This window comes from Galeopterus variegatus, unplaced genomic scaffold (assembly GCF_000696425.1).
Source record: "Galeopterus variegatus unplaced genomic scaffold, G_variegatus-3.0.2 Scaffold886, whole genome shotgun sequence".
In the NCBI taxonomy this organism is placed as follows: Eukaryota; Metazoa; Chordata; class Mammalia; order Dermoptera; family Cynocephalidae; genus Galeopterus; species Galeopterus variegatus.
The window spans coordinates 37171-62741 of record NW_007726997.1 but is presented as its reverse complement, the minus strand read 5'-3'; the positions used below and the strand labels follow the sequence as shown (position 1 = coordinate 62741).

General features: G+C 38.2%; 1 protein-coding gene across 1 annotated transcript in view; it reads left to right on the top strand.

Annotated features, from left to right (window-relative positions):
- The window catches only part of LOC103590853 (vacuolar protein sorting-associated protein 13B), a gene marked incomplete at both ends in the record, with an annotated part of 498786 nt that overhangs the window by 436320 nt on the left and 36895 nt on the right, over positions 1-25571 (top strand). Inside the window, 11 exons of the mRNA XM_008573178.1 lie at positions 2435-2590; positions 9761-10024; positions 10670-10753; positions 10932-11107; positions 11641-11811; positions 12161-12362; positions 13463-13651; positions 16351-16497; positions 18882-19165; positions 21439-21566; positions 21799-21998. Of these exons, the coding sequence (XP_008571400.1) occupies positions 2435-2590; positions 9761-10024; positions 10670-10753; positions 10932-11107; positions 11641-11811; positions 12161-12362; positions 13463-13651; positions 16351-16497; positions 18882-19165; positions 21439-21566; positions 21799-21998 (2001 nt within the window). The remainder of the gene's footprint in view (positions 1-2434; positions 2591-9760; positions 10025-10669; positions 10754-10931; positions 11108-11640; positions 11812-12160; positions 12363-13462; positions 13652-16350; positions 16498-18881; positions 19166-21438; positions 21567-21798; positions 21999-25571) is intronic.

Genomic DNA, 25571 nt, shown 5'->3' with positions numbered 1-25571 from the left:
AAGAAATGCATTGGCGTTAACTAAGGTGGTGAAAATCTCTGGTTCCAATTTACAAACCCCTTTTTTTTTTTTTTTTTTTTTTGTCATTTCCAGCTACTAGTTTCTCCTAAGAAAACAAGTTTCTTGTTTCTTTTAGTTTTGTGTGTGCCCTGAGCTTTATTCCCAATTGCTGCTATGAAAAACTGAAATGGATCCCAAACACTGCTATTGTTTTTCTTTTTTTCCTTGTAACTAATATTTAAACATCAAAGATACTCTGGTACTTTTATGTTGTAGAGTGTATAAAAGAGCGTATTTTCCCTAAAGGTATTTGTTGTGCAGGATTTTTTGTTTGTTTTTTGGCTATTAGCCTTCTCTTTTAGAAGTCATCTGACTGGTAGTTTTTGATTTCACAGGATCACTGGCAGTTGTGTGGAGGAAGAACTGCAGTGAGGACGTATTAAAAGCAAGGAGAGGGCCAGCCCGTGGCTCACTCGGGAGAGTGTGGTGCTGATAACAACAAGGCCACGGGTTCGGATCCCATATAGGGATGGCCGGTTAGCTCACTTGGGAGAGTGTGGTGCTGAGAACACCAAGGCTACGGGTTCAGATCCCATATAGGGATGGCCGGTTAGCTCACTTGGGAGAGTGTGGTGCTGATAACAACAAGGCCACGGGTTCGGATCCCATATAGGGATGGCCGGTTCGCTCACTTGGGAGAGTGTGGTGCTGATAACAACAAGGCCACGGGTTCGGATCCCATATAGGGATGGCCGGTTTGCTCACTTGGGAGAGTGTGGTGCTGATAACACCAAGGCTATGGGTTCAGATCCCATATAGGGATGGCCGGTTCGCTCACTTGGGAGAGTGTGGTGCTGATAACACCAAGGCCACGGGTTCGGATCCCATATAGGAATGACCGGTTAGCTCACTTGGGAGAGTGTGGTGCTGAGAACACCAAGTTAAGGATTAAGATCCCCTACCAGTCATCTTTAAAAAAAAAAAAAGCAAGGAGATGAGTTAGAAGATTTGAATATATTTGAATAAAGTACTTTATCCAGATATTTATTTATTTATTTATTTATTTTTTTAAAGATGACCGGTAAGGGGATCTTAACCCTTGACTTGGTGTTGTCAGCACCATGCTCAGCCAGTGAGCAAACCGGCCATCCCTATGTGGGATCCGAATCCGGGGCCTTGGTGTTATCAGCACCGCACTCTCCCGAGTGAGCCACGGGCCGGCCCTTTATCCAGATATTTAAAAACAAGCCCTACGTTAATCATCCATCAAAACTCATACTGTGATGACCAATGGCCTTGGGAAATTTTAAAACTTGAGCACATTATCAGGACTCCTCCTGAGGCTGAAACTAAAAAATAATCTTCTTCCATTAAGACTTTTATTATTAAGGCAATTCCCATGTAAATCCTTGGTATGTTTATTATAAGAGCCTATAATGATAGATCTTATAGGAGTTTTCAAAGTTTTATTGAATCTGTTAATTGGAAGTGTTCATGAGATTTGCCTTTGATTAGCTCTGTTAAAAAATTACATGTGATGTGAAAGAAAATATCAAATTATGTTTGTGTATCATATAAATTTTTTTCTTAAAATATCTGTTTTCTTTCTTTATACTTACAACTCATATAGAACATTATTTTCATTTAAACCTGTATCCTAAAGAAATAGTAATTATTATGTTTTTTTGGAATACTTATGTAGGTGAATTGATTTTCTTATTAGGTAGGAGTAGAAATAGGAAATATTTGAATGACCGCAAAAGAAATCCCAGTATTGCCAAAAGTGGCAATACTATATGAATCAATGTAAATATGAATCAGGAGACCCAAATGGTAGAAATTACAATACATAAAGGAGAAAAATAGAAAGAACAAAGACATGTTACATTCAAAATGTTGAAGGTATTCCTAATTTGATATATGTGATCTCATAAAGAGAGTATATTAAATGAACTGCATCTTCAAATTACTGTTTTGTTCTTCATCAAAAGAAAAAATAAGAAATAGCAATTTAGGGTCAAAAATAATGCCAGAAACCAAGTTTAGCTTTAATTACTGTCTAGCCATAAGAAGAAATAAACTATCAGCCAAGACTAAGGTCCTTTGATCTCACATTTCAACCTTCTTGTCCTCCAGATGAATGAAATGGTCTTTTCTCAAATTTTCAACAGGCCTTTTACCATTTGATAGGACAATTATTTTTAAGAAGGTTTAAAATGTGATCTGGAAAACCACATTGACTCTCTGTGGCATATTTGCTATTCTTAGCCTGGTGGAATAAGCTGGAAGTGGATGGATGAATAATGCAGGTTAGAAAGAAAACAGATGCTGAATATTACAAATAGGAAGGTTTTCCAGCAATGAGACTTTCATTTTAGGACTAGATTTTTGTTGGCACATTTGGCATTATGACGATTATTATTTTTCTCTCCAGCTGTTACACATCTGTATTGAAGGTTGGGGCAATTGGCGTTGGTCAGAGCCTTTCAGTGTGGACCATGCTGGGACTTTTATTAGAACAATTCAGTATAAGGGTCGAACCGCTTCACTCATCATCAAGGTTCAGCAACTTAGTGGAGTGCAAAAACAGGTAAGTTTCTTCATGTTCATGACCCAGAAAACTCTTAATTATTTGATGTAATGGAGATGAAACTTAAAGAAATGAAAATAATTAATTAAAAAGTCACAGTGGTTTTGCCTAGTTATGCCTACTACTAGCATGCACAAGAGCACTTAACAATTGCTTGCTGATGATCCTGATGATGATGATGGCTTCAAACCCCTTGTCCCACATCTTTTACAAGAGCTGCTAACGAGCAGTAAAATTTACTGATTTTAGTTTCACCCCTTCTCCCTGTCACCACCTACCTTCTGGTGGAGGTGCTAATGAGCTGTGAAATTGCCAAAAGGCCTTTACTGAGAAGGAAAAGAAGCAAAGGGTAGTGGGACTCTGGATAATCCACAAGTGGATAACCAAGAGTTGTTCTCATGCATGTAAGAATAATCGGTGTGGAAGTGTTGTGATACTGTCCATGACAGAGTGGGCCTGGGTCTCCAGCAAGCTTTTCTTTTCCTAGGAGTTAATATTAACTGCAGTAAAAATTCACTGCAGTCTGACTCTTGGCATATAAAACCTTAGCTCTCAGCACATATTTTTGCGTATTTTATAAAACTTCCTTTTGGCTGTTTTTGAAGTTCTAAGACTGCAAAGGGGGAAAAAACTATCTGACACTTTTTTTTGTTCTTAAGATGTGAAAATGTGGTTCCTAAAAGATGTTTTTTAAGCGTGGAGCATATGACAAGAGTAGAAAGAAAAAAAGGAAGTATTAAAATCTGAAAACTGGCTTCACTGCACACATAATAGCTGGATTTGTCATAAGAATTTTAACATACACATCGGCATCTGGATTTTAACAGTCTATCCAGAGCTTACGTGAACCAAGGACATGAGAGAAACAGCACAAAGTCCCTGGAAAAGGGGAGCGTCCCTTATCAAGCAGCAGGGGCTGTTGTATTGCTGTATGCCAGGGAGTAAGCAAGAAGCAACTGGTGAGATGAATAGCAGGACCCATAACATATACATTCTTGGTCTGCACCTGATCACAGAACTGGACTTCACGTTCTCATTATTGTGGGCAACAGAAATGAGAAGAGAATTATAGCACTATAGCAGAGGAGTCTTGGAAAAGAAACATGGAAGAGTCTTCCCAATTAACTGATCATTCACCAGAGTGTTTGTTGATTGCCTACAGTAGAACAGGGTAAAATGGAAGATACCAAGTATGTGACACAATCTTTGCTCTGAAATTGCATATTTATATAAACCCGGCAATGTATACAACTGACAGGCTTCACTAAGAAGATATGACTTGAGCAGGGCTTTGGAAAATGTGTAGAATTTGGATTAAGAGAGCATTTCAAGTAGACTGTATAGCATTAACAAAGACACAAATATGGGACAAATGAGTTTTACAGAACGTTCATGAGGGACCAGCCTACTAGTGTGACCTTTGAGCTAGAGAGTCATAAAAACAAGGTGTGTCACTGACTCCCATCTGCCCTCAGAACTCTTCTAATGTGGGGATGGTCTCAACAAGTAATTCATGAGGGACCAGCCTACTAGTGTGACCTTTGAGCTAGAGAGTCATAAAAACAAGATGTGTCACTGACTCCCATCTGCCCTCAGAACTCTTCTAATGTGGGGATGGTCTCAACAAGTATCTGTCTGATGCATCCCACATTTTCTGATTCTGTCACTCATGGTCTTCTAAGAATGCCTTATGCACTTTCTCATGTACTAGTGTGTCTGAAAAACGGTCCTTCAGGCTCTGTTTGAATAATTCAGATGATGAGAGGCTCATTCCCTCACATGGAAGCTCTTTCTGTTGTTGGTTACTACCAGCTATTAGGAAGTTCTTTCCTAATTTTGAACAAAAGCCTTTCACCAGCTTATACCATTCTCCGGAACTTTGAGTCATACCCAGTGATCACACAACAACTCATGAGGATGTCACAAGTCACCTCTCCTGAATCATAGCCCTTCAAAAACACGAGGGGAGCCAGAATGTTTCCCTTGCTAGCTGTGTGATCTTCAGCAAGTTATTTAACGTCTTTGTGAATCACTTTCCTTACCTGTAGAATGGGGATAATAATAGTGCCTTCCTTAGGAAATTAGTGTGAGGATTAGTGTATATGTAAAATGCTTACAACAATTTAACGTCTTTGTGAATCACTTTCCTTACCTGTAGAATGGGGATAGTAATAGTGCCTTCCTTAGGAAATTAGTGTGAGGATTAGTGTATATGTAAAATGCTTACAACATGCCTGGCCCACTGTTAAAGCCCAGTAAACTTCAGTTACAATTATTAGAATGAAATATTCTCAGGCACGAATAACTCTAGTTGGATTTTTTTTGTCTTACTACAATAGTGCCTCATTCTTGCATAGATATTGTGTATTTTCAAAGAATGATGTAAAATTTCAGGGATAAATTAATATATACAATGTTCCTGAACAGATATTACACATGGCAACAGTACACCAGACATCAAAAAAGTTGGCCATTTGAAAAATACATTTCTGAAAAACTATTACAAAGCTTTATCTCTCTTCCTCTCCACCACTGTTCCACACACACACATGCACGCACGCTCGGACGCACACAGAAATTTTAAATGTCTTTTGCAGTTGGATTTCTTTTTTATTGTCAGGGTAGCTTAACTAGCATTCAGATTAGCTCTAGTGAAAGTACATCAGAGACATAGGATTTCTTCAGTTGGTGAGGTTAGGAAGGAAAAATGGAACCAAGCTGCAGAAGACCTTCATGGATTCTTACCTCCCTCACATCGTGGCTTCTTTCCTTGTATCCCACCTGGGCCTAGACATTTGTAATAAACTGCAGCTGCCTGATTACCAAGCCCTATTTGTGGGGTTGAGTATATGTAGATCCCTGATGTACCTTAACCATATTAATATGCCCCTGGATAATGGAGAATTGGCTAAAGCTCTTTTTAACATTGATGTGAAGTTACCTGTAGCCTGCTTTTCTTATACCCCTCTCATTTCCCCAACTGAATGAAAACTGACCACATATAAAATTTCTCAGGAATTTTGTACACTGCACAAGGATATTTCAAAAGGTTTGTAGAGACATGGAATTAAAAGATAATACAAATCTTTCTGTGAATTTTTTGAAGACCCCTCATACATCTACCCATGTACATGTATTTGCTTCTATGTCTCCCATCCCTTTGTTGAGGAAACCTTTCTCACTGTAAAAACTCAAATGTATGTACGTATGTATTGTACATACACTTTCAATCATGGTTAAGATATCATTTTCCAGTGCATCTGGTACGTTGGAGTTATTCTTTAATATCACTATTCCTCTTGGCACTGATCTAATAAGAGTTCTGAAACCTGCTAAGTAAAATCATATGTGGAAATCTTCAATACACATCTTTGTGGCTTTGGGGAAAAGGGGGAATTAGTGTGAAACCTGGAAATGTGTATTAAAAAGAAACCCTACATTTAAAAAAATTAAGTAGCTGTCTTCAACTGATAAATTAATCTTGAAATTCTAACCATAATTTTCAAAATAAAGGCATTGTACGTTTTGCCACTTTGAAGAAAAGCAGACATAGCGCTCCTGAGCCCTGCTCTGGGGCAGCCACGAAAAGACCTCCACTTGGTGAGCGGCCATTGTGGATTTTCCTCCATCTAAGTAGCCTTGCCTCCCTGGCCACTTTTAAGGTTTTTCTTTTTATCAAATTTGAAAGGCTATTTAACAGGCTTTTTAGTTGAAAATGAAACTATAAAAACCCACCAAGAGTATCTTTGTCTTTAAACAAAGTGAGTCCCAGATGGTTGCAGACATTCTGTGGTTTCTATGAGAGACAGCAAAATTCTCTTCTAAATCTTCTGGGGTCCAAATGTTCTAAAGGAAGAGTCGTGTGCATACATTGCCAGGCTTGGGCATATAAAGAATAAGAACAGAGTTAAATACTGTTTCAGGGTTTTCAAAAATGTTTATTTAAAGTTAGGCAATGCTGTGGCATCATAAGACTTATCATGAGTGTCTAGTAACCCAGAGTACATGCTAGAGAAAAGCTGCCTCATAGTTCAGTTGACTTTTATGGTTTGTTATTGTGAAAGAATAGTTTTAGAAGATTATAATGGCTAGAGTATCTAGGGAAAATATAACAGTTGAGCACAGCTTGCTTTTATAGATACGCTCCTTCTAAAGAAAATTCAAATGAATAGATGGTTGGAAAGTAAATGTTTAAGAAAAAGCTAAACCTCACTATTTCAAATAGTGCAAGGTAAAACAACAACGACATTTAACTTTTGGTCTATCGATCTGGTGGGTTTGTTTCAAGTAAATAATAGTTCATTCATAAGTAGTTTTTCATATTTATTTGTTTAAATGAAAGCTCATTAAAAATGATGGTTACAGAGAGCTATTAAGGATATAGTAAAATGTATCAATTAGGATGCTTACAGCTTGACATTATATAATATGCTTTTTAATCTTCATAACAAGTTAATGAGGCAGGTACTGTTATTATTTCTATTTTACGTGTATTATTTCACATAATAAGAAGGAAGAAGACAGGATCATTGTTATCTAAGCAACTCGGTGCTGTATCTGCTTCTCTGCCATCCTCTTGGATTTGCCTTTCTGGTCTCAAGATGGCTGCAAAAGCTATATACATCCTCTCATAACATCCTCCATGACAGTAAAGGAGGGCTTTCTCTTCTCAAATTGTCACCCTTATTATCAAGGGGTAAAATCTTTCCCAGAGCCTTTTACCAGTCTTCCCTTTTCATATTGTTAGCCAAAACAAAGTTCCATGTTTACACTAAACTAGTCCTTAGCAAAAGGACAATGGAATTATCAGGATTAGCTTGTACCAGTTATGATACAGCCTCTGGGGGCGGGGGCGAGGGCGGTGTCCACCCTCCCTGAGTACTTTGCTTGCTATCTTTTGACACCTAAACAAAATTAGAGTTTTAAACAGCAGGGAAAAGGAGGAACAGCTATTGGGAAGAGAACAAATGGTATCTGCTACATTTACATTATAATGGGCAGCAGCCTTATATTCTTTTTTATAGTTTCTAAATTTTCAGGATTAGCTTGTACCAGTTATGATACAGCCTCTGGGGGCGGGGGCGAGGGCCGTGTCCACCCTCCCTGAGTACTTTGCTATCTTTTGACACCTAAACAAAATTAGAGTTTTAAACAGTGAGGGAAAAGGAGGAACAGCTATTGGGAAGAGAACAAATGGTGTCTGCTACATTTACATTATAATGGGCAGCAGCCTTATATTCTTTTTTATAGTTTCTAAATTTTCTTAATGAGTAGGCATTAATTTTATGAGAGACAGACTATTGGGGTAATTATCAACAAAGGCTCTGGGCCAGACTGTCTGGGTAACACCAGGCAGGTTGTTCAGAATCTATTTTTTCCTTGTTGATATGGGGAGTCATAGTAGAACCTATTTTATAAGTCTGGTATGAGAATAATAGAATTAATTTGTGAAAATGCTTTGGATCGTTTAGGGGTCTCCAGAGAAACAGAACCAGTTAGATGGGGGTGGGGGAGGAGGGTGAGGAGAGAGAGAGAGAGAGAGAGACAATGATTGATTACAAATTGGCTCACATGATTATGGACATAGAGAAGTCCCAGTATCTTTAGTCAGCAAGCTGGAGACCCAAGAGAGCCAATGTGTAATTTCAGTGTAAGTCTAAAGGCCTAAGAACCAGAAAGGCTAGTAGTGTAAATTCCAGTCTGAAAGCCGGTAGGTTCAAGACCCGAGAAGAACCAGCATTTCAGTCTGAGTCTGAAGGCTGGAAAAGACCAGTGTCCCAGCTCAAGCAGTCAGGCAGAATGAGCTCTCTCTTACTCAGCCTTTTTGCTCCATTCACCTCTTCAGCTGATTGGATATGTCCACCCACACTGGGGAGGGCAATCTGCTTTACTCAGACTACCAGCTCACATGGCATCCAGAAATATCTTTACAGACACTCTCAGAATAGTGTTTACTAAATGTCCGGGCACCCCATGGTCTAGCCAAGTTGACTTATTAAAATTAACCATCACATGTAAGTATACTATACATCTATACTAGTTATTGTTATTAGTTTATAATCTGAAAAAATATTACAAATAAGAAATCCAGTAAGTGAAATTCTTGTTTTCCCCAATAATGATGAATATTCATATTACAGAATTTGCTTTCTAAAAGTATTCACTACATAAGAGTAAATTTTGCATTATCTTTTCAATTTCAATCAGTTGAAAAAACATTTCTTAGTACTATACTCTTAACGGGGTGCAAAGTTGGATAATCTATGGGTTTAATGGATAATTCAGTATGTTTTATAAAGGTATGACTTCTACATTGTCGAAAAACCTGAATAAAGTAAAATATAATTAGGTATCTAGGTTAAAGATTATTAGTATTATCAGTTTATACAGAGTTCTCTTACTGGATGAGAGCATGATAAACCCTTGGAAATCAGTTTCAAGAAAGAGATTGATCAGTTTCCCTCTCAGTTACCAGAGCTAAATGCTTGTTTTCAGTCCCCATCTTTTTGGACTTCTACATTATTTGACAGGATTCACCACCATCTCCTGGTCAGTCACGTGTCGCATGGCTTCAGCAAAACTGCTTTCTCCTGATTCACCTCCACACTCCTTTACCTCTTCTTCTCTGTCCCCTTTTTTGGCTTCTTACCCTGACTTTGCACCTAAAGAATTAGTCAATTTTGGGGTTTGAGCTTCTGCTCTCTTTTCCAGGTAAACAATCTTCTGTCTTTGTGTGTTTCAAGGCTTTTATTTCACAAGTCTTTTTTTCCAGCTTCACCTTCTCTCTTCAAGCACCTGACCAGTATTTCTAACTGGACACTGGACCCTGCCTATGTGACAGTCCTGAAATATCTTCTGTCTTTGTGTGTTTCAAGGCTTTTATTTCACAAGTCTTTTTTTCCAGCTTCACCTTCTCTCTCAAGCACCTGACCAGTATTTCTAACTGGACACTGGACCCTGCCTATGTGACAGTCCTGAAAACTCAACATGACCAAAGCAAAATTCATTGTTTCCTTCAAGTCTCTTTTTTTTTCTTGTACTGTCTAAGCTAATGACTTCATTTTCTTTTCATTAATATCAACACAGTTTACTCTGTCTGAACAATTACATATTTCCAATTAATGAAGTCTGAATTTATGAAGCCTTACGTATTTATTCATTGTCTTTTAGATTATCATCTGTGGAAGACAGATCATCTGTAGTTACTTGTCTCAAAGCATAGAACTAAAAGTCGTTCAGCATTACATTGGTCAAGATGGACAAGCTGTGGTTCGAGAACATTTTGACTGCCTCACAGCCAAACAGAAATTGCCTTCATACGTACTGGAAAACAATGAACTGACAGAGTTGTGTGTGAAAGCCAAAGGAGATGAAGATTGGTCAAGAGATGTGTGCCTAGAATCCAAAGCCCCTGAGTATAGCATTGTCATTCAGGTATGAGAAGTAGTACAGTATAGAATACAGCAACTTTGAAATTTTCTCAATATGCTATTTACATGTTTAATACAGCACTTACTTTATTAAAAAGTGATGTATGAAAAAGGGGGGCAATCTGAAATAATATGGGAAGGCTTTGAATAGTACTTTTCAAACTATTTCCTCCCCATCCCACAACAACATGTTTGTATCAGTTCCAGTAGTTCTAAGAGTCAAGACTCTATCCCTCCCAAATGGAGGTGAGTTATATCTTGAAAAAGATTTTGATGCACCAGGACCTGGTGTCCTTCCCTCTTGTGGATATTAGTGATGATCTGTTACTTTTTTTTTTTAATCTCTATCTCAATCTTCACCATCATCACTTTCATTCCCCTAAAGAAAAAATCCTCCCACTCAGTCTTATAGATCAGTCTCTCCTTATACAAATCCCTTCTTCGTCTTTATGTAAAGAATCAGCCCCATCAACTCACTGCACAATCACTTTATGCCATAATGAAGTCTGTTTTTGTTTAGTTCTTTTTTAATGGCTTTTTTCTATAACTTTATTTTTATCTTCCAAATTGATATTATATCTATGCCTTATTTTGATTAATTAGTGAACTGTTCAGTATTTAATAGGACTCTTTTCTATCTCATGTGCAGGTGCCATCTTCAAACAGTTCCATTATTTATGTCTGGTGCACAGTTTTGACTTTAGAACCCAACTCTCAAGTGCAACAACGAATGGTGAGTGCTTACCCAATCCTAAAATATGGTATATGACTCTAACCTTTTCTGTTCTGAAATAAATTAAGGTCAGAGTGACCCAGGGAAGAGATTTATTACAAGTTTGTTTCAGCATCAAACAGCTGGAATACAACAACAAAGCAAATATGAAAGTTGTTCTGTCCTTTTATTTTTATAGATTGTGTTCAGCCCTCTTTTTATCATGAGGAGTCATCTTCCAGACCCCATTATCATACATTTGGAGAAAAGGAGTCTGGGATTGAGTGAAACACAAATTATTCCAGGAAAAGGGCTGGAAAAACCACTGCAAAACATAGAACCTGACCTTGTACATCACCTAACATTTCAAGCAAGGTACTAGAAAACTCCTTACATTTTCCTAAAAGAAATTCAGTAAAAAGTAACCTTGTACTGTTGCGAAGAGGAAAGGGGAGGGTGGATGGAGTTTTTTGTTTGATTCCATGTCTTATGAGAAAATGGTCTTTTAAAATTGCTCTGCCTAGTGTTCTTTTATTTTCTTCTATAGTTGTAGATAAAATTCAGCCTTTCTCATTGAACTTAGAAATAACCAAACAGGAAACCAACAGAAAGTTTAATGTAATTTGGATTTAATTGACACATGATTTCTCTATTGGAAGAAGAGATGAATAGAGATCTCACCCAAGAATGATTGGGGCGGGGCGGGGCAGGGAGGTGTGAAAGAAAGAGGAAAAGCCCAGATCATCCAAAAACTGTGTCATGAGTTTCTAAATCACCAAAAATGGACTCAATCCCACAAAAATGTATTGGTCTATTATACATTTATAGTTAGTTTTTATTTTTTCGGTAAGTTATAGACCACTTTAGAAATCTGATATTTATTCTTAGTTTTTCTTTCTATTTCCCAGAGAAGAATATGATCCTTCAGATTGTGCTGTTCCCATCTCAACATCCCTCATTAGGCAAATAGCCACTAAGATATACCCTGGAGGCACAGTTAATCAGATCCTTGATGAATTCTATGGGCCAGAAAAGTTCCTTCAACCCACATGGCCCTATAATAAGAAAGATTATGACAGGTATGTTCTATAGCAATCTTTTTCTACAAACATTTCTCAACGTTAAGAAATAACCAGCCACAGAAATATTAGATACTATAAATGGTGTAAAGAAAAGTATTTGTTTGTAGCTGTCAGATTCTGACCTTTTATCGTCTTGTAGGTATCTTTTGTAGATTTCTTTACTCACAATCTGGAACATAATTGCATAAAAAGTTGCTTTCTCCTGCATGCAAATTTAGCCTTGGATGACTCTGGTATGAAGAGGTATCACACAGGAGAGGTGTGTGTCTGGAATCCTTAAACGTATTTTATGAATACTAAACTCATCATATTTCATTGAGTCTCTTGGATGTGGTATTTGGAACAGGAATGAACAGCTGAGTCAGTGGGATAGCCCAATGCGAGTGAAGCTGTCAGTCTGGAAGCCATATGTTAGAACTTTGTTGATAGAACTTCTACCGTGGGCCCTGCTTATCAATCAGTCCAAGTGGGACCTCTGGCTATTTGAAGGAGAGAAGATTGTTCTACAGGTTCCTGCTGGCAAAGTTATTATTCCTCCTAATTTTCAGGTACTATAACTTTTTTAACTAATATGAATTCTTTTTATTAAACAACTAGATTTTATTCTGAGGTTGCATTTATGATCTTAACAGAATGAATCGGTTGTAGAAAACAGTCCACTCAGATGCATACATAAGGGATAGGGAATGTTCTTTGATATTCAAAGACTTTTCAGATGTCTTTTTTTTCCCTATCAGCAGTATTCATACTTGACTTATTAAATTTGATAACTTGTAGTAGTTACATTCTCATTTCCATTGTGTACAGGATATTTGACAAGCATTAGGGTTGGTCTACTCAGTATATGTTAAGGATATTGAGCCATATTATGTGCTAACACGTTCTCTAGATATTCTTTGTGATTCTTGCAGAAATTCTCTGAAATCTGCAAGTTGTTAAGGATTTTTGAGCATCCATTTTGTCAGGGCCCCTTTTCCTGTATAAGGACTTGTATGTCCATAATTATGGATGTCTACCCAGTTGTTGGTTTTAACATGGACTCATTATTGACACAAGGAGGAAAACCTAATTGCAAAACAGAATCTCACGCGAAGATTTTTTATTCTATCACAAGAGAACTTTCTTTATAAGCCTAGCCCATTTCAAGAAGGCACGCAAATCTGTAAGAAAATAGACTAAAAGGAACAGCTAAATAAAATGTTTTCCTGATAAATAACAATTTGGGGGGACCTCCAGTCCATAAATACCTTTTTTCAATTGCATGTTTAAAAAAAAAAAAAATCATGTGATGTTTACCTTATAGAATTGAAGTGTTGACCTATGTAGACCTAATGTTGCATGTTACTCTTTGTCAAATAAGATGAAATCTTCAGTTTTAAGCATTCGGTATTTATAGGGTAGTCATCGTTTGGGTTTGGTTTTTCCCCCTTCCATAAATACAAATTCTATTATGAGTCAAAAAAGACATTGGGAGCCAAAATAAAAGTATGTTGTCATTACAAAAAAGAAGAAGAAAAAGAAGAACCATGGAGGGATATTTGGTTGCCTTAGTAAACCTATTATATAATATAAAAAAATTCCTGAGGATTGAGATAAAAAATATCAAAGTTAAGAAAAATACTTTATAATTGAAGCATTGTTTTTCCAGGAAGCTTTTCAAATTGGAATATACTGGGCAAATACAAACACTGTGCACAAGTCAGTAGCAATTAAGCTGGTCCATAACCTGACATCTCCAAAGTGGAAAGATGGAGGTCATGGTGAAGTTGTGACATTGGATGAAGAAGGGTTTGTCGATGCTGAAATAACACTTGGTGCTTTCCCAGGACATCAGAAGGTGAGATCAAAGTCTGTGTGGCTCAGAGGAAGTGGCATGCCATCCCCTTAACCTGTTTAAAATGAATCTGCCCTTTTATTTTTTTAATCCCTTTTTGGTATCACTTGTTCTAAACAATTTATAACTGTGAAACACTTGATTTCTTAACTTCTTAGATCTCTCTGTTTTACAGTGTTTTGGTTTTTTTTTTTTTTCTTGCCAGTGATAAAAGCTGTGTCACATAATTTATCCAATAACTGCTCTATTTCAGAACACTCAGCAGACACTTGATTTATAGTATGTGGGAGTGGGGAGGAATGAACTTATTCCAAAATATCCACAAATTGAAGTTGGCCTCCTTTTTTAAAGCAGGAAGTAGAGTTGCTACCATTCTCAGCGTTGAGTGAAAGGACAAAGGCTCCTGCGGCAATAGTTATATTCTTGGAAAGGAAATTGTGAGCAAAGTGATGTGGATCCATTCTGATTTTCCCAAAGAACCAGTGTTTATTTTTGTTTTGTTTTTTTCTTTTGGCAACTGGCTGGTTTGGGGATCCGAACCCTTGACCTTGGTGTTATAATACCATGCTCTAACCAACTGAGCAAACAGCCAGCCCCATAAGAACCAGTGTTATAAGAGGGAGTTGTATTCTTGAACAGTGGACTGGTGCCCGTGTTTTTTGGAGCTATTGATACAAAAACATCTTTAATCAGTTATTTAACTGAATACAAGGGCTTTTCAGCATAAATCTAAAGTCTGAAAAAGCTGAATGTGTAACTAACACATTAAATTGTATGTGTGAACGTATAATATCGTAGTGTATCATGTAAAAGTGTCATGCTATACTTACAATATCTTCATTATTTTAGCTGTCCCAAATCAGAAAAAGAAGAGATACTTCATCAAAGTAGTAGAATTCAGAATGACCTTTCTCTGGGGAGAAGTTAGATTTTGGATGGGCATCTTTGAAGAATCTTTTGAGAAAAGTTAAGGTCATTTGGTGACTTTTAAAAAATAAATCTCCCTGATTTAAAGAAATTGGTCTTTCTTTAGTATTCAAGGCTGGTATCCCTTTCCTCAAAGTTGTCTGGGCAACATGTTTATGCTCTGCTGGCCAAAGTACTGTAACATGGGTATAAATGGCAAAGAGCTGTAAGCATGCATCACCCAAAGTTGAATAGTTGTAAGTTGAGAACTACCATCAAAACCTGGAAAAAAATGTTACAATTTATAGTCAAACACCCAATACCTCTAGCACCTCACTAAGCAGCCACAGCAAGTGCTGAATAAATGTTGGTGAATGAATGAATAAACTGTTGGAAAATATATTGACATCTCATTATTCTTTAGTAGTGACTGTCAAGCTTTGTAGTCTCGGTACCCCTTTACACTCTTAAAAATTATTGAGCATCCCAACAACCTTTGTTTCTGTGGTTTATATCAATATTTACCAACTTTCAAAAGGAGAGAACAGAACAGTTGTTATTAGAGGTGGGAAAGGGGGAGGGAGAGGGAGGTTAGGGAGAAATTAGAAAAGGGTCACAAAGAATGATTAAGTTTTGTAATGATGAATATGCTAATTATCCTGATTTGATCATCACACATTGTACACAGGTATTGATATTCAACTTTGTACCCCACAAATATATGCAATCAATTATGTTTCAATTAATAAAGAAGAAATTAAAAGAGAAATTTTTAAAACACAAGAACATACTACAGACATGTTCCATTAGCCATCAGAATGATGCCATCACATGTCATATAGCCTCTGGAAAACTCCATTGTACACTCATGAGAGAATTAGAGTGGAAAAGGTAAAGAGCATCTTAGTATTATAAAAATAATTTTCACCTTGGGACCTCCTGCCCGGAGACCCCCATGAGCCCCCAGATCACCCTTTGAGAATTGCTGTCCGGACATTACCAATTACTGGCTAGGTATCTTTAGGCAAGTAGCACCTTCTCTGAACATCATTTCCTTGAAAAGCATGGTAAGGTAATGAGACGAGACAGAGTGGTTGAGAGCAGTTCCCTAGAGCCAGACTGCAGGGGTTCCATTCCCAAGTAGACACTCTTTCTTTGTGACCTTGGACAAGTTACTTAACCTCATTGTGCCTCATTTTCCTCTTCTGTAAAATGGAGATAACAGTAACTACCCCATGTAGGTATTGTGAGGATTATTGGGTTAATATGCATAAAATACCTAAAACAGGTAGAGCACAATGTAGCGATATGTGAAGGTCAGTCGTTATCATCATCATCAATTTAAAGTTCTCAGAACTCTCCTTGGTCCATAATAGGCATAGCAGATAGCTTCTCAGATGAGCATCAGGAGGAGGGAGAGGGAGGGATGCTGGATTGAATTCTGTATGCTGAGTAACAGGAATAGGCTTTGTTTACATATAAGTGCTTTATAAATAAATGTTTTGTAGGGTACTTTGTGAAGTTTCCTGAAAACAAGTCTCTTATCCGTCACTACACAATAGCAGCAGAAGTAGCTGGCTTGCTAAAGTGCCCTGTTGTAGAGTAAATAATGGCTCTTACAGGGGCCGGGACATCTTTGAAACTGAAAGGGAATGCTGTTAAATATGCTGGGAAAAGATAAAATTGATAAAATCCTGGACAAACCAATAGATAAAATAATCTTTTAAGAATAATCAAGAGATTTTTGTATATCTTATAATATTGTCAAAATTACTCTTTCCTCAACTGTCTTACAGTTATGTCAGTTCTGCATTTCTTCCATGGTACGGCATGGTATACAGATTATTCAGATTGAAGACAAGACTATAATAGTCAATAATACACCATATCAAATATTTTATAAACCACAGTTATCTGTCTCCAACCCCCATTCTGGAATGGAGGTAAGCAATTCATAACAGGATTGGTTTGTTTATGTTTTCGTAAGTTAATAGTAAATAGGATCAACTTTTTTTAACCTAGAGAAAATAAAAACTAATGCTGAATATAGGTAAAGAGAAATTCACTTATTTTTGCTGTAATTAAAACCATGGATTTCATGGTCTGTGATTCCAAGGTAATTAATGAGCAGAAATCCTACAAAGCAGCAGATCCTGATACACTGCCGGATTAGTTCTGCCTACGCCCCATCTGCTCAGAGGCCCAAGCACAGTCCTCTGTCACGCTTGCTAAACCCCAACTAGCAGAGAAGTGGTCCTGAGGATACACTGCCGGATTAGTTCTGCCTACGCCCCATCTGCTCAGAGACCCAAGCACAGTCCTCTGTCACGCTTGCTAAACCCCAACTAGCAGAGAAGTGGTCCTGAGGACTGGCTCCCCAGTCGCATGAAAAAGAACATCTGCCTTGCAGGCTGCGGTGCCTGGAGAAGCCATGTGGGCAGAAGGCTAGGGCCCAAACTGAGCCACGGATCTGGGAGCAGTGAGCTCCGTGTCTATGAGGAGAGTCCATGTGGAAATATACCAGCTCGTTTATGTTAACATCTTGATGGCAGAATATGCAGAAATAAATGCAAGAATGTTCAGACGAATTTTTGATTCAGATCTTTCTACACTTAAAATGAACAGTTACCTTTTTAGAGAATAAGGAGAAAATTTAAAATAACTTAAAAACAGAATATGCTGAGTGGTACTCTATTGCTTTATGCTATTGAAACTATTAGGAAAGTATTATCTTTCTTCACCTTTGTCTGCACTTATTATTATTACCCCTTGCTTTCAGCTCCTAAAAATTATATTAGAATAATCAAATAGGATGAAACTCTTACCCTTTTAAGCCTACAATGTGTTGTGGTATTTATAAAAATGTCCAAACAATAGAATTTCATTCTGATTCACTGAAGTATTGATTAAAATAAATAGTTGACCAGAAGTACTCAGTTGATTGCCCAATTGGGCAATAGAGGTCAACAATGTCTGCACTGTAGGAGAGGGTTGGACAAGAGAATCAGCGTGTCCTAGTAACTCTCCTGTTGCTCCCCACCCCAGGGTTTCCTGAGATATTGGGTCACAGCTTTCCTCAGACATTTTCTCATCTGTAAAGTGGGCATAATTTTGCATTCCTTGCAGGTTTTTTGTGAGGATTAAGTGAGATAATATAAGTTTAAAAGGGTGGGCAGGGCCGGCCTGGTGGCGTACTGGAGAGTGCGCCGCTTGGGAGCATGGCGGCGCTCCCGCCAAGGGTTCGGATCCCATGTGGAGACCGGTTCCCGCTCACTGGCTGAGCGCGGTGTGGGCACAACACTGAGGGTTGCGATCCCGTTGCCAGTCCCCGGTATGGGCGCGACACCGAGGGTTGCGATCCCGTTACCGGTCAGTAAAAAGACAAAAAAAAAGGAAAAAAATAATAACAATAATAATAAATAAAAAATAAAAGGGTGGGCAATCAGTAAATGATAGTAGCCAGCAGCAACCACAGCACCATCACGTAGAACTCCTGATTTGCCTCAGTTTCCTAGAAAGAAGGGGAAGGCCCTGGTTCTTCCATGCAGCTGAGGAGTATCCCTTTCTTCAACCCTGACCCTGCGTCAGACATGATAATCTCTAGCCTCTCAAGGAGACTGTGGGACAGTGGGTAAAACCCCAAATTTGGAAGCAGAAAACCTGGCTTCTGGCTGGGCTTTCTTGGTTTTGTGACATTGGACAAGTCATTGGCTCTCTGGAAAGCAGTTTTCTGAGCTGTAAAAGAGAGATTCAAATAAATGATCTCTAAAGATCCTCTTTGAAGTCTAAAATTCTGAAATTCTCTAATGTGCCAGAAACCCTGTGGAATTCCATCTGAGTGTTGAGATCAGTATTTGTTCCTCCCCTAGCATGAGCCTTAAAAAAAAAATTTGTCTTCTGAGCTCCCAAATCACTGTTCTGTATCTCATTCAGATCTCTTCTTCCCAGTGTCTCCCAGTGGGCCGCACCTTTTAGTGCAGCCATACCTATCCAAGAGGACTTCCTCCCCAGCATATAGCATGTCTACCCATATGGCATCAGGATTTTTGCAATACCTGGAGAGCAGTGAGAACTTTGCATCACCTTTTAAATCACCCCAGCTCTGTCATGTTTTATTATGCCCAGAAAAACAGACCCTGCCCTCAATGCTTTTAATTGTCTCATTAGGGTTTTTTCATGGGAACAGGATTTCTAATATTCCCATGTCCCTGACATGGCCACTTTCTGAGAATACCTGGTTATGGTTTCTTAGAAAATGTGCTTTAAGAAGCTTAACTTCACTATAGTACTGTAGTAAATGTGCTCTCTCTGCGTTGTCTTTTTTCAGTATTTTCATGATCCAGACAGTGCAACTTTTAGCATTTGCCCAGGTGGAGATCAGCCTGCAATGAAATTCAGCTCCCTTCCTTGCTGGGACTTATTGCCTGATATCAGTCAGTCAGCGTTGGACGCAACCCTGCTTCAGAAACAGATCTTGCTGGGCTTTTCTCCTGCCACAGATGCCAACAGCTCACAGTGCTGGAGCCTGCCAGCTATAGTTAGACAAGAGTTTCCAAGACAGAGTGTGGCAGTGCCCTTCAGGAATTTTAGGGAAAATGGATTCTGTACCAGGTATTTTACATTTCTGTAAATACCGTTCTTCTTTGCTTGTCAGTGTAGCTGTTCATTGAAATGCCAAGAGAGACAGGAGCATAGTGAAGTGCTCCCAACATACTAGGCTTTACTTTTATTTTTAATGATTTCTAGACATTGTGTACAATTGTTCAACTGTTATGATCACATATGGGTTGTCCCAGTGTACTATTTATGAGATTTCTTCCCTTATGTGGCTTAAACTGGGGGTGGGAGGATGACAGTGTTTGTACCATAGAATAGCAGCAATACATCATAATGAAAAGATCACCTTCTTTTACAAGTTCTTAGCCTCTGTAAATGATGAGAAATAGGGTGAAAATATGAGAAAGTCAAGTTGGAAGACTTCTTTCTTTTCCCAGACTTTACTTTTACTTGAAAATGGAATTTTTTTGAAAAACTCATTAAGAGAAATAACTGAGAAAAATACAAGTCACAGAAGACTCTGTTCTGTGGTTGTTCCTGCACGCAAGTTGCTCCAATTACCGATTACCAATTATGCAAATAACAACCACAGATTTAAGCCAGAGACATGTAATGGTTTGTTCAGACTGGACTTCAATTTTGTGGTCGTTTTACATGCGATACGTCCTTTCTGCAGCTGTAAGGAATAACTTACTTATGGTATATGTAAAAACTACAAAAGAAAACATATTGTGGTCTGATGAGAGATACCTTATTCTCATGACTATGAATTTATAGACTTTGAGATTTTAGACATCCTAACTTTTTTGATGTACACAGAGATTTTTAATAGTAGTATTTTAAAAGATAACACCCTAACTTGAATTATCCATAATGGTAAGGCCATGTTCCATACACACTTCCCATCTTCTTTCACAACATTCACAAACATCCCTGATTTTCCAAACATTTTTCATCCCTAACACTGTGGAGAAGTGGTTATCATTATATTTTGGTTGGAGATGTTAAGCATGGTGAGTTTAAAGAAGTGTTTTTGAAAGGTATGTGAACTTATGTCTATAAAACAAAACTTATTTTTAAAACAGAAAGGCAAAATTTGAAATAAAACTTCATTTGGAAATTAAGCTTAAAATTCTAAGAATTATTGTATAATTTAATTTTATCTATACGTATTAAGCTATGTATTAGATTAAAAGTACCATACTCTGGTCCTGTTCTCTAGCTTTTCTGGCTACCAAAAAGAAATAACTGTGAGGCTGGCTTGACCAGCTCTTTAAAAATTAGGTTGGGAAAAGAACTTTGCTGTTAATTCAAGGACGGTACTCTGAAAATGATTTTACTTCCTGCTGTCTTATCTCCTCATTTCTTTCCTCCTCTCAATCCAACAGTGCACATTTGATGGTGTTATTAATGTGCTTTCCCCAGACACTAAAGGACAACTCACTCTGGCATTTCAGACAAATATACAGTCTTTGGAAAGGACTCACACTGGCAAATAGGATAGATGGCAAATGGGAAATTCTTTAGTGCGTTGTTGACCCGTTTTAGTCAGCATAAACTAAGGGCCATATTTAGCAAATTATGTAAGTTCTTTGATTAATTTTGACAATTAATTCATATAATTTAGACTTCAAAACATATTGCTTTGATATGAAATACCATTTGGTAGTCTATAGGTCTAAATAGGAAAATTTATCTCTTCATTGTAGGGAGCAACCTATGCCCGCACAGCTGTTTTTCTAAATCCAGATAATACAACTTTGCTCCTGATAGTCAAAACATAGATCCTGTAAAGTATGATGATCTTGTGAAAATTGACAGCAACCATTATGAGCCTACCTACCTTTAGAGTAAAACAAAAGAGCAAGAACCCAAATTCTCTAGTAATCCTTCTAAAAGTAGGTCAGCTCCTCCTTTATCAAAAATTACCAAGCACTTTTGAAGAGGAAGAAGGTTTCCTGTCTGAAGAGTTTAAAGCACATAAGCATAGAGGAAAAAAAGAACAGGAAAGGTTAGCACACGTTTAGCTATAGTTCTCTCTGGGTGGTAGAATTATGGGTGGTTTTTTAAAAATAATTTTTCAAATTTTTTGAATAAATGATAAATATATATTGCTATTATTATCAGAAAAATTAGCAAACTATAATGTATGGCAGTTAATAAATGAGGGGATGGCCTCCTTTTTCTGGAAAACATCTCCTCTGAGCTATAAAAGATAAGGTGTTTTAGAGTTCTAAATATTGCAAATCTGAATAAACATGTTCCAGGAGAGAAAGCGTTCATTTTTTCCTAAACTCTTTCCAACCTTTGATTTGATTCTATTCTAGGGCTATAGCACTGACATATCAAGAACACTTTGGAGTGACTTATCTAACCCTCTCAGAAGACCCTAGTCCTCGAGTAATTTTCCACAACAGATGTCCAGTAACAATGCTTATAAAGGAAAATATTAAAGGTATGTTTTATAGCATTGAATTTTAATAACACAAAATTTATATTCTTTCTGGAAGTTTTTGATGTAGTAGTTACCTGTGATCCTGTGAAAAAATGTTTAAATAAAGTATTATTCATCCCTCCTTGAGAAATTTCTTTTGCCGCATTACGTTTACTATCCCTTAAAGTCTTTGACTTTAAGGCCTCAGTCTGTATATGCCTTTTTTTTTTTTTTTTTTTTTTTGAAATTTCAGATACTCCAAAGTTTGAGGTTTATTGCAAAAAAATTCCTTCTGAGTGCTCAATTCATCATGAGTTATATCATCAGATTTCCAGTTATCCAGACTGCAAGACCAAAGACCTCCTTCCTAGCCTCCTTTTGAGAGTAGAATTGCCGGATGAAATAACCACTGAGTGGAGCGATGCCATCGACGTCAATAGCCAGGGAACACAGGTCAGTGCGCTACATGGTTCCTGCCAAGCCCCAAAGAAAATTCCCTTTTCTAAGGTTTTGTTGGTTGTCTATTTTTAAGTATAATTTTCTAAATGCTGAACTTCTTGTCTCTGTGTAAGGACGTTTGTGTATCTATTTGTACATCCTCATTAGGTTATAAATTCTCAAACGCGAGCATGTATCTCCAAAGTACCCTATACAACTATTCAGTAGAGAGAAGCACTTGGTAAAAGCAAGCCTATCTCAGATCTAATCCAAGGTCAAAAATTAAATAAAATCATTACAGGAATTCTTTATATAGAAGGTGGTCTAGCTGTCCAGATTTTAGAACAATCATAATACCAACCCTAGGTTAATTCCCTTTTTTGAAAGTTGACTAATTTTTAAAAATATATATTTATCCTAGTAATAAGTAACAGTCTGCAAATATAAAGTACAGTTTTAAAAACCTGACCAGATAAAATGTCCTGATCTGTTTCTGTCTTGCTCTGGATGTTAGTGATATTATTTTTATTGAAAATGGCACATGAACCTAGCATTTCCTTTTTGCTGCACTTAAAATTTATCATTTGTAAGTATAAAATTCAGTGGTATTAAGTACATTTACAGTATGTACACTATCATCACTGTCTATTTCCAGAACTTTTTCATCATTCCAAGCAGAAACTGTACCGATTAGGCAATAACTATCCATTCTTCTCTTTCCCAATCCCTGGTAACCTCTATTCTGCTTTCAGTATCTATGAATTTGCCTACTCTTAAGTACCTCAGATAAGTGGAATCATAAGGTGTTTGTTCTTTTGCATCTGGCCTGTTTCACTTAGCATAATATTTTCAAGGTTTATTCTTACTATAGCATGTTTCAGAACTTCATTATTTTTTGTGATTGAATAATATTGTGCTGTACTTTTTAAAAGTTCTTTCACATTTATTAGTTCATTTGGTCTTCAAAACAAGCTTGTAAAGTAGGTTCTATTGTAATAGTTACAAAACACATATTAAATTTATAAATATATTTAGAGTAATAATAATGGTTATCATTTAATAATCACTTATTCTATGCCAGGCATTGCGCTGAGCACTTTATATTCATTCTTTTTTTATTAGCATATTCATCGTTACAAATCATACTTATTCTTTATACCCCTTATCTTATCCTCACCATCCCTATCTCCCTCTGCCCTCTAATGGCCATATATTTGTTCTTTCCTTCTGATAGATTAACTGTTTCTATGTTGATTTGTTGCCGAGATGATCTGTCCAGTGCTGAGAGAGGTGTGTTCAGGCCTCCCCACCCCCCACCCCCATTATCATAGAGTAAATGTTTCTTCTATTACCCTGGAGTGTGCTTTGTGGAGAGAGACGTCCTCTTCTTTTTATTTACTTATTTATTTATTGTCCTTGCTGGTGACTCTCCTTGTATCAATGCATTCAAGTGTCTGGTGGGCTACCTGCATGGTGGCTGTGACTACTGCTATGGCGACTAGCCACTTTTGCAGTAGCTGTGGCAATTACGGTGGCTGTGGTGGGCTACCCTCATGGAGATGGTGTTTTTGGAGTGCTCTTTACCTGGTTGTGGCCAGGTTTCTCCCCAGCTTCATGCCTCAGGACCATGGGGGGCCTGTGGCAGTGGCAACATGCCTGGTTGCAGGCAGGTTTTTCTACATTCATTCTTATCTGCCCTTTACAATAGCCATTCAAGTTAGGAATTAGCATCAGAAGTGAAAACTGAGACCTCCATAAGTAACATGGCCTAATTCCCATGCTTTTCAAGAGAAGGGCCTGGGATTTTATCCAGATCTGCCTGGCTCCAAAGCCCATGCTCTGAAGCACTGTGCTATGTATGCTACTTCCTTACCTGGAATTCCTCAACTCCCCTCTTTCTCAGTCCTCTTGGCACATTCTTTCTCATCTCTCAGGATTTGGTTAAAGCCCCTATGAAGAAGACTCCTCCCCTCCCCCTCGGACCCTCTACATTCTCATATAACATTTGTAGCATTTAATTGCACTTGTTTCTGTAAATGATTTCCTACCAAGTCAAGATTCCCAGCAGTCAGATACCCACCTTATTCTTCCATGCTTTATTCTTCCTTGGCCTTCAGCAGAGTGCCTGTTAACACAGTAAGATCTTAATTAATAGCAAATGAATAAACAAATGGCTGAATGAATAAGGTGGGGTTACCGAGAGAGAGAGTGTGAAGGAGGTAGAGAGGGTCCCAGACACAACCTTGGGAAACTGTAGCATGAAGTGTAGAGCAGCCAAAGCGACTGAGGAGAAGGAGCAGAGTGGTGGGAGGAGAAGTGGGCAGGGTGGGCACATGGAAGCCCTGGAAGGAGAAAGGCTATAGGGTGGAAAACATGGAAAGAGGTCCAGCCAGGTAACCATTGGAAATTGCAAGTTCAGAGTGAATGAAGTGAGGTAGTGGAGGAGCGAGTGAGAATTGTTCTTTCAAGGAACATGGCCACAAAGAAAGCACCATCAGTGAGGAGGAAACTGTTTACGTGTTGTGAGAGAGGAGCCATGCAATTAACTAAATCCTGAGAAATGAGAAAGAGAGTGCCAGAATGAAGGTCTGCCAGAGAGACAGATCCAAGGCACTGGCAGAATAATTCGGCGAGGATGGGCTCAGGTGGAGAGAGAGATGTGGAGGATGGGGCTGGGAAATGAGTGAGAAGACTCGGTGGCCTTAGGTTTATTTGCGAGGTGTGGAATGAATGATCTGCTGGGAGACAGAGGAAAAGAGGTGGGGGCCTGGGGAAAGCAGCAGCTGTGGACCTGGCTAGGGACAGGTGGAAGAATGACTGAGCAGCCTGGAAGGCCATACTCACCTAGACACCTGCATTTGTAGTGGCCCCAAACTACCCTGGGCTGTGCTTCCATCAGAAGTGCTCATTTGAGGAACATTGAAAATCTGCTGGATCTGTGCAGCCTCAGAAGATGTTCCCACTTTTGTTAATTTACAAAATAAATATTGCAAGCTTCTCAAGGGTCCCTGAACTCTGTTGCATCAAAATTTTTGAAATCTTGCTTATATATGACTAGGGAATTCTTTACAATAGGCATTCTGCCTGCCAAACCTTCTTTTGGGGATTTCCATCCACCCTAAATTTCCTGAAACCTTTGTAGTCAGGGATATTTCAAAGCTAAGAGAAGGTGCTCTTTCCCACACCCTTATCATCCGTGGTCTGAAGACCCAGCAAAGTCTCATGTTCTCGTTAATCTTTCAGGAGTTGTGTGCCATATGTCCTGCAGACCCTGGTCTACTTCCTACTCTGGAGGAAGATTTGTTTCAGACCCTCACCAACATCTCCTCAGTAATACCCCAGAGCATATAAATCACTGGAGAGTGAAGGGAGTTGTGTCCTCTGATGAAAGGAGCAGCCCTTCTGTAGGAGTGAGTTTGTCTTCCAGGAACCTTCTCTCAGGTCTTGGTCTTAGGGATGCAATGTGAATTTTAAAGCCGACCTTAACAAGCAGAATTAAAATACTGTAAAATCCCCATTGTGCTGCAAGGAAGAAAACTCCTTTAGCTCTTGTCAGTCATAGACATGACCCCATGCCTCAGTTTTGTA